This window comes from Aspergillus udagawae, assembly GCF_001078395.1.
Source record: "Aspergillus udagawae IFM 46973 DNA, scaffold_9, whole genome shotgun sequence".
NCBI lineage: Eukaryota > Fungi > Ascomycota > Eurotiomycetes > Eurotiales > Aspergillaceae > Aspergillus > Aspergillus udagawae.
In genome coordinates this window covers 880,750-893,582 of record NW_025091272.1, presented here as the reverse complement: position 1 = coordinate 893,582, position 12,833 = coordinate 880,750, and the positions used below count along the sequence as shown (strand labels likewise).

The window sequence follows — 12,833 nt, the reverse complement described above, 5'->3', positions numbered from 1 at the left end:
CCCTACGTAGCCCGTGTCAACTGACTGCTGTCAGGTAATACTAGTACCTGATCAGATTACTGGTCATTGGCGGTAACGTACACCTCCTATTCAATGTAAGCATCATAGGGTAAAATAGGAACCTCGACAATTCCGGATAGGTTTCTGATACGGTAGAAAGCAAGCAGATTCAGCTTTCATCCATGGTTATAAGCTACTGAGACCCCTTCCTCGCCCCTCGTTGACGGTGGCGAATGATACGCTGTAATGGGGCTCAAAACGAGCCGCGGATCAAGCGACGTGACGTTGATTGTCGCACTTGGCCTACGGAGTATAGCGTGCGCACATACCTTTTCTATCCTTTTCCTACCGAGAAGTATAGTAGTCTCAAATTTGGTAGTGCATAGTACGATGGATGATAGGAATTGACCGCTCGTTATTCACCCACGCCGAGAATTGCTCAGTCAACTGAGGATGAAGGACACAGCTTGTTTTATTAACTACATGGCAATACAAAGCATCCAGCACGTAGAGTAAAAAAAGCCATCTGACAGTTGATAACTCTAAACGGAACCATGTACACCAAACTCGTCCTTCATCTCCAGCAGCGAATTGCGGCTCACCCCGAGATTCCGGCCCCAAGTCCCGTCGCCAGGTCAGGCAGGAGTACTTTGCTCACAGTGACAGCACCGATGTCAGTCCATGCGTGGCACAGCGCTACTTATGAACTGGATTTGAGACCAGACTTGGTCCAGCCGTTCCGGCCGAAAACTACACAGTGCTACATTTCATGAGACTTTTAGGTTATAATGTCTCTGCGAATAGGTTAGCTCCATCAAATTCTGGTACTTTGTGCTTTTGAGCAACCCCGCTATTAATTGTCTAGCGCCTGGGCATGAACTATCTTAGGTCGCTTATCATAGCGAGGAACATTTGAATGTTGTTCTCGATTAACGCAAAGCTTACCCCAAGTTCCCAATAGTTTTCAGCGGATCATGGCAACTGCGGGCTCCGGAGTCAGGTGGCGACTATTGCTGCATATGAGGAGTCAGTGCCTACACCTTACCCGTTCCATCCAAAACTACTAGGTCCTTGGTGCGGCACAGTAGACCGAAACTATATACTTTCTTCTGTTTTGGTTCTCATCTAGGTAGCTTTTATAGCTGGTACCTATGAGCAAATGACCGGGCGTCAAACCCAATCACCAAACGCCGATATGAGAGCCCTACATGTATTGTACTTTAAAGCATCACCTGATAGTACCTCACCTGATACGTATTACCCACTTGACGTCCATTGTCTAGACCCTCTAATCAACGTTCCTCGTGACTTTGATCAAGTTCTTTGTCGCGGTACATGTACCAGGTTATGACGCGATTAAAGGTATCACACCTTTTCCCACTTGGGTTGATTGGCCACTGTGCTCATGGCAAATATATCCATGGGTTTCCAAGCTTCGAACCCTGAAGACTTATCTTGGCTGCATGTTAGTCAATGGGCTAGTGGTCAAACGTTCAAATGCTCTCAAGCCACTTGCATAAATCTTTGATAAATGGCAGATGTATATCTCTGTATTGTACAAGCTGGCCGGGAAAGACGACTGTGGATCGTCAAGCCAGTTGGAAGGTTTTTCTTTTTTTCCCATGCCAATAATCGTTGATAGACAACTTGTATACCGGAAGCCTTGAATGCATAAACATCGACAGGTGCCCTACGGTGCGGAATCCAAGGTCCCTTTGCCTCCCGTAGAAGCTGTAGCCTGGGGGCCCTTCTGCTGACGTAACTTCTCCTCAAACTTGGCGAATTCATGCATGGAGATTTCCTCCTCCTCATCTAAGACTTGCTCAACTCCCTGGACCTCCTCGATCTGTTCAGGACAAAGAACGTTAGTGCCAGCCAGAAATGGTAGCAGGATGAACATACATAGTGCATCAGCATCGACTCAATGCCATTCTTCAACGTGACAGTGCTCGAATCGCAAGTTCGGCACGCGCCACGTAGCTTCAATTTCACAATGCCGTTCTCGAAGCCCCGGAGCTCAATATCACCGCCATCCTCCTGAATCGCAGGCCGGATTCTCGTTTCCAGAAGTTCCTTGATCATGCTAACAACTTCGTCATCCTCCTCGTTGAAGCTAAGAGATTCCTCCATACCGCCCTCCTGCGCATTTTCTCCTGTCTTCTCTACAGTACTGACAATCGCCTCCCCGGACGTGACAGCCTGAGTGATAAGGCTGAAGACCTCGGGCTTGATGTGCGCCCAGTTCGCATCGCTGGATTTACTGACGGTGATGAAGTCCGGACCGTAGAACACTGATGTCACGCCATCGACGTTGAACAGATTCGCTGCTAGCGCGGAAGGATGAGGGGGCGCAAGGGTCGACCGAGGAGAAAGATATTCGAGGAAAGACGTTGGAAACTCCTCCGGGAGGACGCGGTGGTTGGGAATGAACTTCAATGCCTGTCAGGTAGTATATCATTAGTGATCTGCATACAGCCAATCCTCCATGACAATTGGGACGCTTTATCTCACATCAGGATTTGGCGTGTTTTCGGTCTGGATAAAAATCGTGCGCTTCGTAACGGGCAACGGTCCGTTCACCCGGGCTTGGGCAGTAGGCCTATGATGAGGGCGCAAAGTCGGCCGGCGACGAGTCTCAGAGGCCGTGATGGCAGGCAACCGGGCGGAGTTATGGATGCTCTTGTATGATCCGAGTGCTGGCCGGATGACTTGCGACTGGACGGCGGCAGATTGCGGCGAGAACCGCGCATCCAGAAGAGCCCTTCTGAGCATATTTGTCGATGTGCGGCTGACAGACATGTTCTGAGAAAACTTTCAGTGGTACCTGGAAATGCCTGGAAGAAAGATAACTCTATATTGGAAAAGGAAGGACTGATAACTGTTGTCTGGAGTAGAATACTATTTTCCCGAATCCCATTTCAAGCTCTGACGCAATCTAAGGTCACATGACTGTCAGGAATGGTGCCAAATTCCCGTTGATGACAAATCCGACATGGAAGAAACAGCCCAATAGGACAGAAGCAATTCGACGTCCATCAAACATGCAAAGCCAGTGCAAACATGACCTTTATGATACCATTAAGGCATTTTGGCTTCGTTGCGTCGCATGTAGATTTTACTAGTTAATCTACGGAGTAAATCATTACCCCATAATCCAAGTTCTACTTTACCTCGTTGATAAGTATTTCATCCAGTTGATATGAATGGAGCACCATCCATTATTGTCACTCCGTATACGACCCTGGAGATGGTAGATAGAGTCCACCACTTAAGCTCATTCAAAATCATAAACTTTCTGTTGCTGCCGAGGATCCTGAAGATGAGCGTTTACTTCCCTACAATGTACAATTATCGAACAGAATAATGGTATTATATTGGCCGTGGCGCCATTAGTGGCGACGAATCATGTGATCTGCATTTGTTTGAAAGATTCCTGAATCCTGAGGCATCTGCGCTCTTTGATTCTGCGGCGATGGCGTAGAGCGGAGGCATTTTTTGAAGATCTTCCCACCAACTTTCACTATCCGATTGTTAATGCGTTTACTCCGGCTTAAGGGTACTTTTTTCATTGTCTTCTGCCGTCTGACTGTAGCTGCAAAAGCTACAAATCATGGTTGACGAAGTTTGATCTCAGCTCAGCTGGCTCGCAGTCTCAAGCTGGCAAAAAGATGCCTGGAACTTGCGAGGTTTGCGTTTCGGAACCCTCGAAATACAAATGCCCTACCTGTGGGCTTTTGAGGTAAGCTTTATTCCGCTACCTCAATATGCCTGCCTTGTTCTCACCCACTATCTACAGTTGCTCGCTCACTTGTACTCAGTCCCATAAGATTTACTGCGCACCCAAACCCCAGGCACCGGAGCCGACCATCGCGACAGATGCCATTCAAACCACGCCTAATGTCACGGGCGAGAGGGAAGCCAACGAGAGCTCTAACGCACAAGCAAACCGAAATGCATACAGCGTGGAAGCATTAGCGTCCTCCCCCCAGATCAAAGACCTGCTTGCTCAGAGTCCTCAGCTTCGCGATTGCCTACACGATATCTACAAGATTACTCTGGAAGAGGAGTGGATAGAACAGGGACCTGCGGGGCGATCACGACCCTACCATAGGGGACGAGGAGGTTACCGCAATCGAGGCTCGTGGACCCGGGAGAAGGGTTTCAACCGAGGTTTGGGCAAGGTTAGAAAATTGAGAGAGAGATGCGAAGAAGGATTAGAGACCGGAAAGCATGCAGAGGCGTTTATGAAGTTTATGGCTTTGATTAGCGGTGAAAACCAGCACCAGCCACCCTCATGAATTTCCTTCTCTGCGAGAAGAGGAGTGAAAGTCGTATACTACATAGCTTGGAAGATCACATTTCCAAATGCAGCTATGTTGCTACACTATTGGAATATTCGCGATAGCGAACTGCTCTTGACGAGCGATTATGATCAGGGTAGAACAATGGCAATGTTGAGCGTTAATGGGCAACATATGAGAGATGCCTCCCCATCGCTTGGGTAGATATATTTTGGTATTTCTGTTATTGGCTGAAACACAAACTACTTAAACAGCTTTAGATATATATTCCGCTCTCACTTGAGCAATGCAGAACATCTTACAAGGACAAGTGACATGAAGTGGCGATCCTTCTCGTTTTCCTTCTGCTCCAATCTTCCCAGCCTAATACCACTTGAAGGTCAATTCCCAATGAGATATTCCCACCCGGATTCAGGCTATGTCTTGAACCATAGCATAATGCGGGGGTTGCTGTGATAGCTGGAAAGGACCCGACCGGCCGAAACACCGTCGATCTGATGCCGACAGCTGGAATCACAGGCGAGTCGAGGTATTCGGTCAGACGAATCCATGGGACGCTTCTGGGGATGCGTGTGATTTATCGGACTTTGAAGCGATAATGACCAACCCCGCCACTCAAAAATGAGCTTGGAACACATGAAGCCGAGCTCCCAACGGTGATTGAATGGTTAGATACATCTATTAGACGCCTGGCCACAGTGGAGCCCGAATCAGGCTGCGTGACCCGTTGCTCCAGATCTTATCCTCATGATGGGCTTTTTCCATGTTTGTCTATGGGCTGAGTCCTTTTGATTTTGTCTCGGAACAATTCGCAGTATTGCACAAGAATCCTTGACTTCCAAGGTTTGGGGGTAAAATTGAGACTCAAAACCCTGCGCGCCATTCGCTCTACCTAGTATTGAGAGGCGGTTCTCAAGGCAAGATCACTGCCAAGTGCGAAGAGTCAGCTCTAGTGTCAATGCAGATGTCTTTCCTCTGTGGATGTGAGCGAAATGGATCTGGACCAATCCGTGACTTTTGGGCTGTTAGCCATGGTCTTAGTTTGGATTTAGGTCAATATGTCATCCACTATATCACCAGGTCCACTACAAGTCTACAACACTAGCGAGGGTTGTACCATTCCCTGCAACAAATGAAGTTGAAGGCGTTAGGAGCGGCGGTGCTTTTATCTAACTACTTAGCTTATTTAGCTACATTTAGCTACCTGGCAGCTTACTCCAAGTACACCTTTTCCTATTTCTAACCCTAAATGAGGTTGCTGTTGGGGCGTTGGTGTCCGGTTGTTTTAGCGAATAATATACTATCCATTCAGTCTACTCTCAACTCCTGGGAGATATAACTGTCTCGTCACAGGGCATCAATCGTAGGCATGACATTCTCTATAGCTGAATAAAAGATGGTCACTAATCTAACTGGTGCACATCTCTCGACTGAACAACGAATAGTGTACAGATTTGGACGTCTTGGTACAATAGTAGACTGACTCCTTTTCTGATTCGGAAAGGCCATTGAGCCACCTTCAAGTGCTGTGTCTCTATTGTACCACTTTGTAGACGACCATTGCTCCGATTCGTCCGGGATCCTCCATCCATCGTCAGCTGTGAACCACAAGATTCTGTTGCCGTCCTGTTGTCTCTTTTCTATGGTCTTCTCATCACTGTCTTATTCTTGTGAGTATCAAGCTCCGGCTGTCAATTATCCAATCCCGGTATGTACAGTGGAGGCTTCTGTCTGCCTGCCTCCACAAATTGAAGATCCCGCCGCCTTTTTTTCGGCCGCAGTCACACGAAAATCGTGGAGCCTGGATACGATTTAGTTCTAGCTGTCTATCCTACTTTGTTATATTTTAAGACCAAGTGATTCACCATGTCTCCCTCTCGATTCTATTGAGATTACTCATTCCCTTACCCTATTTATCCTCTATGTGTTGAGCGTCTGGCGGCCCACCTCAGCCTCCGACATTTGTACCGAAGAGTGATCTTCCTTTGGTTCCAGACAAACCCATCCATTCTTCCGCCTTTGCGGGCAGTGCAAACCGCCTTCGATCTGATCTGCAAGGGCAAATTGAGTACAATCGTATTGCGCTCTTCGAATTGGAAGGCGTTCATGTGAGCTTATCCTAAAAGTTCTTCCGACGATACGACGGGTTTTACTAATTTTGTCTCTTCATCAGTGTGATTCGTGTTCGACCATCGATCAGTCCGTGGAGACCACTGAGAAGAGACCGTGACTTTATAATATTCAGAGGAATCAATCAATCAGTATCGACCACCATCCTACTCAAAGCGACAATGGATGAGCTGTCGTGTCTACATCAGTCACTCGCCTAGCAATATCGGATTTTGCGCTATCGCATTTTGACGTCTCCGCTGGCCCCTTCCACTCGCCGCGATCGTCCAAACTTTTGCACCAAAACGACTCTATGATGACCTTCGAGCAACCGAGACGAGAGCGGTCCTCTAGCGACAGAGCTCAGCCTGCACCCTTCCCGCAGAGGCCAGGTCTCCCGGGCAGAACAATTTCCGCACCGGCCGGAGGTCTGCATAAGCTTGATTCCTCCAGAATGGCAACGGACACACGGAGTAAACTCGAGAGCCCTCTCATAGAGGAGGAGGAACATGTTCTCTCAAGGAGTGACACCGGTTTATTGTCGATGCGTGACGGTAACGGGGTAAGGTCTATCCGTGGGCATTGTGATCTGACGGAGGTTGTAGTAAGCGGCTAACCACTGATTTCTGCTATAGATATCTCAGAAGCCGAACTTCCCACACCTTACGGTCGCCGTTGTTGGCCAAGAGAAAGCCGGCAAATCCACATTCATTCAGAGCGCTCTGGACATGAAGAACCCGCTATCCTCACGATCGACAACAAAGAAAATGTCATTAGATGGCACTGTTTACCTTGTTCGATTTGTGGAGATTTCGACCAAAGAGATAACAGTCGGAAGCAATGGAGAGCTCCAGTGGCCTCGGATTGGCACCGATGTCACTTCACCAAAAGTTATTGACGGAGTTCTCATTCTTCATGATGTGACCCAACCCGCGAGCTTCTCAGAATTGACAGGCTTACTTGGTATGTTTCACGGGAGTACTCCCGCTTGCTTCAGACTCACATTTCTTGAGAAAAGTATATGATTGCTAATGGCTCCTTTGCTTAGACGCTTTGTCCGCGTCATCCTTGCCGTTTCTTCTAATTGCCAGTAAATGTGATGTTCGAGGGCACGATAGATTCGTTGAGCCTGCTTTGGGCAATTACGAGATCCATCGGATGTCCCCCGAATCTCCAAAATCGCAAAAGTCGTGTATTGCTATGCTTCTGCGATCTGTTGTCAGCAAAAAATCTGGTGAGTGTCAATCAGGCGGATGGCAACATTGCCCTCTAGCCCTACAACTCCGTGCCCAACAGAATCACTACACCTCAAACAGCAAAAGCTTTCCCCCTATACCCCTATTGTTCCACCATTTTGATTGGAGCTCCTGGGCGTTTCGCAACAAAACATGGGACGAACAAACAACCAACCCCTTTTGGGCTGGTTGTTATCGCGCTAATTCGCGGCACGGCCTGAGTTAGCGTTCGCTCTCCCTTCTGCCCTTTTGAAAAGAAACCGACTTGTCGTTTATCTATCTACTGGTTGAAGCCTACATAAAATTCACAGCTACTGCGCTCTGCCGCGCTATATCTTAATTTGAATGCTAATTGTGATCCTCAGAATTCACCAATCTTTCCCACAACCAGTCCGACCAGGGAACCTCTGGCGACGCCGCGTACCGACCGCGCTCGCAAGACCGCCACCATACTCGTGCCAACTCCGAAACACCTACAACCTTCTTCAACGGAGCCGCGGGCGGCTCAAACTCCACGAGTGTGTTTGAATCAGGAGTCGATGGGTACGGCGAAGACCTGTATCCCGTCGACCGGACCGACTCGCCCAACCTGGCTTCCAACCCGCACAATTCGAGATATGCCCGGAGCAACTCGTTTCCGGTGCGACCGCACACACCTCCCTCCGGAGCCACGTTGAGCTTGCACAGGCCATCAGCGTCAGGAGAGTCATCTCCAGCCAAGGACCGCAATCGCCAGCATCGGCTCCATTCCGCGTGGCGAAACAGTGGTGGATCGGACGCCTTTAATAGCTTCTTGGAGACGGAAGATGAAATTGACGTGTCGCGTAGCGCCCCATCAAGTCCTGGTGGCAGCAGCAAGGACAAATCAACAAGCGATGGAAGTTCGAATGACGCCGGTTACACATTTGACGAGTTAGTTGATCGGCTTGTGGCGCAGCCGATGTCGAAGCAAGACTCGAAGTTCTCGTCGATATTCTTGTGCCTGTATCGCAAGTTCGCGGCACCTGCCAGTCTACTCAATGCGCTGATACATCGTTTTGAACGAAATGAGAAAACCATCACTGACCAGCTGACCCGCATTGCCGATCAGTTGAGACTGCTCAACGTGATGGCACAGTGGGTATCGGAGTACCCCGGCGACTTGGCATATCCAAAGACCCGGAAGCGGATCCTGGATTTTGTATCAACGTTGGAGAAGAGTCATTTTTACATGTTTGCCGCCAAAGAGATTGGATCGTATCTCGAAGTGAACACGGAAGATGATGATGTTGGGTGGCCATTCAAAGATGGCGACGTGGAGGAATTTGATGACAAGGAAACCTTCTACGTCAACTCCGGCCGGAGCTCTCCATCCATGTTTCTGGGAGGGCCTACCTCAGGAGAAGATGAAGGCGAGGAAGAGGAGGAGGACCCTATCTACAACATGAGCGCTCTAGATCTGAGCGAGGGCCCGCCAGAGCAAAGCACAAGGTTCTCTGGGGGGTTTTCGGGTACTTCGACGGTGGACAAGCCCGGCACGATTTCGAGCCAATCGTTCACGAGCTTGAGCATTGAAGCTGCGCAGAGAGAATCCGAACACCTGGAGCTGACACCTAGCGTGCCACTGACCAAGATACAATGGCGGCAATTCATGGAGATACCCGACGAAGAATTTGCACGCGAGTTAACACGAATTGACTGGATCATGTTCAACTCGTTTCGACCTCGGGACCTTGTACGCCATGTCAGTATTTCAGGCCCCGACAAAGATAAGATTCAGAGCTTGAAGCATGTCAATCGCATGATCAAACAATTCAACCATATCGCGTTTTTCGTGGCTAGTATGATCCTACTTCGGGACAAGCCGAAGCACCGGGCAAGGGCCCTGGAGAAGTTTATGAACATTGCACTGGTAAGAATCAAACGTGAACGAGAAAAAGGAAATATCTAACACTAATTGAAGAAACTGCGACGGTTGAATAACTACAACTCTCTGGGCGCACTAATTGCCGGCATCAATGGGACTCCGGTACATCGGCTGTCTCAGACGCGGGAGCTGGTCCCAGTCCAAGTACAGAAGGACTTCATGAGGCTTGTGATTCTCATGGGGACGCAGAAGAGCCATTTTGCATATCGCTTAGCCTGGGACAATTCATTCTCGGAGCGAATTCCGTTTCTCCCACTACATCGCCGTGATTTGGTGTCGGCCGAGGAAGGGAATAAGACCTTCGTCGGAGACAACCGATCTCGGATCAACTGGAAGAAATTCGAGGTAATGGGAGAAGTCATTCTGGGCATCCAGCGCAGCCAGAAGACCCCGTATGCTCATATTAATCGGTATGAGGATGTGCAACGGTTGGTCCTCGATATCAAGCTTTCTGGAGATGAAGAGGTTCGTGCCAAACCAACAGACGGCGATTCCATTGGCTAACGGCTGATATTTGTAGGACTTGTATGCACGCAGTGTACAGGTTGAACCGTCTACGGGCGTCGACACAGGACGCAAGAAATTCGGCTGGCTGCGTTCTTGACCGGATTAGAGCACATCCTCAGAAAGATAACTTCTATTGACCGACTTCTACTCTTGCGTGCGACCTACCAACCGCGCCTGCTTTCTAACCACAAGCACGACTATGCATCACTACATATATTTTCTATACTCCCTACACCCTGACGTGACATGCCTTCTGATGATTGACTGACGAGATGGTCAAATGACGGTTCAAGTGGTGGTAACCACTTGGTGTACATATACGAAACATACATAGTTAAATAATTAACATAATAATCAACGTGATGCCGTATGTAGCGCAACCTTTTCATTTCCTCGGGGTGCTCTCCACTTGTATTTCCGTAAAGCCACCGATAAGATCACGTGACAACATCGCCTTCGAAACATCCTACTCCGTAGATCGATGACAGTCTGATCATCACTCTCTCTTACCCTCCTCCACCTCACCTAAAACAAACCAACGTGCTCATACAAACCCAAAATCAAGAAAGGAAAAAAAAGGAGAACAGGAAAAAATGACACCCCACCTCCGCTCCACCTATCGTGCCATCCTCCGCGAACTCCCCCGCCGCACCCTCTCCAAGCCAACGCCCCTCCAGCAACGCATCCGCGAAGCCTTCCGCACAGGCACAAGCGCAGGCGAACAATCTCCAACAGCGGCAGACCCACACTTCGAGCAGCGGGTACACGAGGCCGAGCAGATGGCGCAGTATGCGCGTGCGCAGAGGACGTATGCTGCTCTTGTGGAGCGGTATAACCCCGGCATGACGATGACGGAGAAGGAGAAGATTCGGTTGACAGCTAGACGGGTGGGATTTGATTTGCCGATTGCGGAGCAGGCGGGGAAGGAGTAGGAATCACGGTTGTTGTTGTTGTGCGAGTGGATGGGATGGGACGAAATGACTATGAGTCCGCAATGGAAATTGGGCTACGATGAGACTGGGTTCCGGTGCATTGGAGGAAGTGCGTGAGATGGATAGAGACTGATTTGATTGTATTATAGCATTACTGGAGTTACGGCATGACTTGTACAGGACAGTTTGGTATATATTCAATTGCATCGATCTAGGTTTTTTATCTCTCGTGCAATCTGGAGTAAGTTCGCGGCGGTGGCGTTACTCAAGCATGTCTATCCATGCGTCTGGTGCCCTGATGAGCCGCGCGGAGTCTTGCCTGGTCTATCGATCGATACGATCGATCTTTGGCCAGGGGGACGGATCAGGGCCTGAGTCCTGATGGGGAGGGGTGCGCTATCGCAGAGGGCGTAGCAGCTTGTCAAGTAGGGCACTGGAATACTTCTCCCCTGGGCTTAGCCGGTCGTCAACTGGGCTCGCTCCATCTGCCTCATGAGCGTAGAGCTGCTTTCTTCGTCCTCGATCCCGACGCCAACTTCAATCGCGGTCTTGGGCCGGTTCTTGTTCAGCCCGTCCAGGAGCATGCACGCTTTGCAAATCTTCTGGCTTGAGATGTATCCACAGCGCTCGCACTTGCCCATTGTTTGACTCTTGATCGCTTTCGGGTTATTCGCCTTGTCGCTCTTTCTCTTGGGGGCTACTGGGAGCTTGATCTCGGTCTCTCTAGACTGAGCGGCGTCATCTTCTGCGAGCTTCTTCTCCATCTCCGCCATTTCGCCACCACTCGATCGACCGTTTTGACTACCACAGCCACCCGCCGATTCATCATCCTCTGCAGTAGCAGTAGCAGCACTGGTGCCGCCGCACTTCTTCCCGCTCGAACTAACCGCCAACGGCACCAGAGCAGCCATGTCCTCTCCGCTCTTGACAATATCCAAGATCGAGCTGGGGCGAATCTTTTCGAGATCCTTGATCAGCGTCCGGGCGCTGCCTCGGAACGCTTCAGGCGAATAGATACACTCGGTGCTGAAATAATCCAGCTTCTTGTGGTGCGCGTACAGCACGATCTCCTTCTCGTACGCATACTTGAGCGGTTTGCTGCGCTTGATATCCGACGCCGCCGAGTCCGTCACGATACTGGTCCCCCGCGACAAACGCGGCAGATCCCCTCGCAGCAGATTCATCATGACCGTCTCTGCTACGTCGTCCGCGTTATGTCCCGTGACAACATGCTTGATACCCAGTCGCGCGGCGCCCCGGTCAAGGGCTTGTCGCCGGAACACCCCGCAGTAGGTGCAGTTGCCTTTCTTCCCGACCTGCTCGACGACCTGATCCATCGTCCAACCGTACAACTCGCTGTACCCGACAATTTCCAGCGGCATATCGTACTGTACGGCGTTGCGCTTGACCGTCTCGAGACTATCGTCGCGATAGCCCTTAATGCCTTCGTCGATGGAAAGCAGACATAATTCCAGGCCGTAATTGTAGCGCTCGTTGAGTGTTTTAAGGACTGAGGCAAGGACCGTGCTATCTTTGCCTCCACTGGCGCCGATGGCGACCCGTTCGCCAGGGTAAAAGAGGGAGGAGGAGGTGATCGTCTCGTGGACTTCAGTCTCGAAAACTTCGAGGAAGCAGGCGCGGCATAGCTTGTGCCGGTTCTTCGGACGGATAATGACGGCTCTAGCTTCCTTGCAGTTAAAACACAGTGTTGGAGGCATTTTGGTCGAAGATCTCGAGCGAAAAGACCTAATAATGGAGAGGAAGAATTTCTGACCCCGCGATAATAATTATCATTATTGATCGATTGATAGATCTTTTGATAGGCGGATTCTTGGAGTTTGTT

The 12,833-nt window shown here is 49.7% G+C and overlaps 5 protein-coding genes across 5 annotated transcripts; 3 read left to right on the top strand and 2 right to left on the bottom strand.

Annotated features, from left to right (window-relative positions):
- Positions 1 to 1,690: 1,690 nt before the first annotated feature.
- Aud_010546 (NifU family protein) lies at positions 1,691 to 2,799 on the bottom strand (the record flags this gene model as incomplete). Its single annotated transcript, XM_043295382.1, has 3 exons — positions 1,691 to 1,846; positions 1,903 to 2,439; positions 2,512 to 2,799. The coding sequence occupies 3 exons, from the start codon at positions 2,797 to 2,799 to the stop codon at positions 1,691 to 1,693; spliced, it is 981 nt and encodes a 326-aa protein (XP_043151317.1).
- An 869-nt stretch (positions 2,800 to 3,668) lies between these two features.
- On the top strand, positions 3,669 to 4,298 carry Aud_010545 (zinc finger HIT domain-containing protein; the record flags this gene model as incomplete). The annotated part of the gene is made up of 2 exons (XM_043295381.1): positions 3,669 to 3,739; positions 3,797 to 4,298. The coding sequence occupies 2 exons, from the start codon at positions 3,669 to 3,671 to the stop codon at positions 4,296 to 4,298; spliced, it is 573 nt and encodes a 190-aa protein (XP_043151316.1).
- A 2,425-nt stretch (positions 4,299 to 6,723) lies between these two features.
- Positions 6,724 to 10,155, top strand: Aud_010544 (putative Ras guanyl-nucleotide exchange factor RasGEF; the record flags this gene model as incomplete). Its single annotated transcript, XM_043295380.1, has 6 exons — positions 6,724 to 6,972; positions 7,046 to 7,373; positions 7,459 to 7,644; positions 8,011 to 9,536; positions 9,588 to 10,016; positions 10,072 to 10,155. 6 exons carry the CDS (start codon positions 6,724 to 6,726, stop codon positions 10,153 to 10,155), a joined length of 2,802 nt encoding a protein of 933 aa, XP_043151315.1.
- Positions 10,156 to 10,651: 496 nt separating this feature from the next.
- On the top strand, positions 10,652 to 10,990 carry Aud_010543 (LYR motif-containing protein; the record flags this gene model as incomplete). Its single annotated transcript, XM_043295379.1, has 1 exon — positions 10,652 to 10,990. One exon carries the CDS (start codon positions 10,652 to 10,654, stop codon positions 10,988 to 10,990), a length of 339 nt encoding a protein of 112 aa, XP_043151314.1.
- A 455-nt stretch (positions 10,991 to 11,445) lies between these two features.
- On the bottom strand, positions 11,446 to 12,708 carry Aud_010542 (putative PP-loop ATPase superfamily protein; the record flags this gene model as incomplete). Its single annotated transcript, XM_043295378.1, has 1 exon — positions 11,446 to 12,708. The coding sequence occupies one exon, from the start codon at positions 12,706 to 12,708 to the stop codon at positions 11,446 to 11,448; it is 1,263 nt and encodes a 420-aa protein (XP_043151313.1).
- Between the last annotated feature and the right edge of the window lie 125 nt (positions 12,709 to 12,833).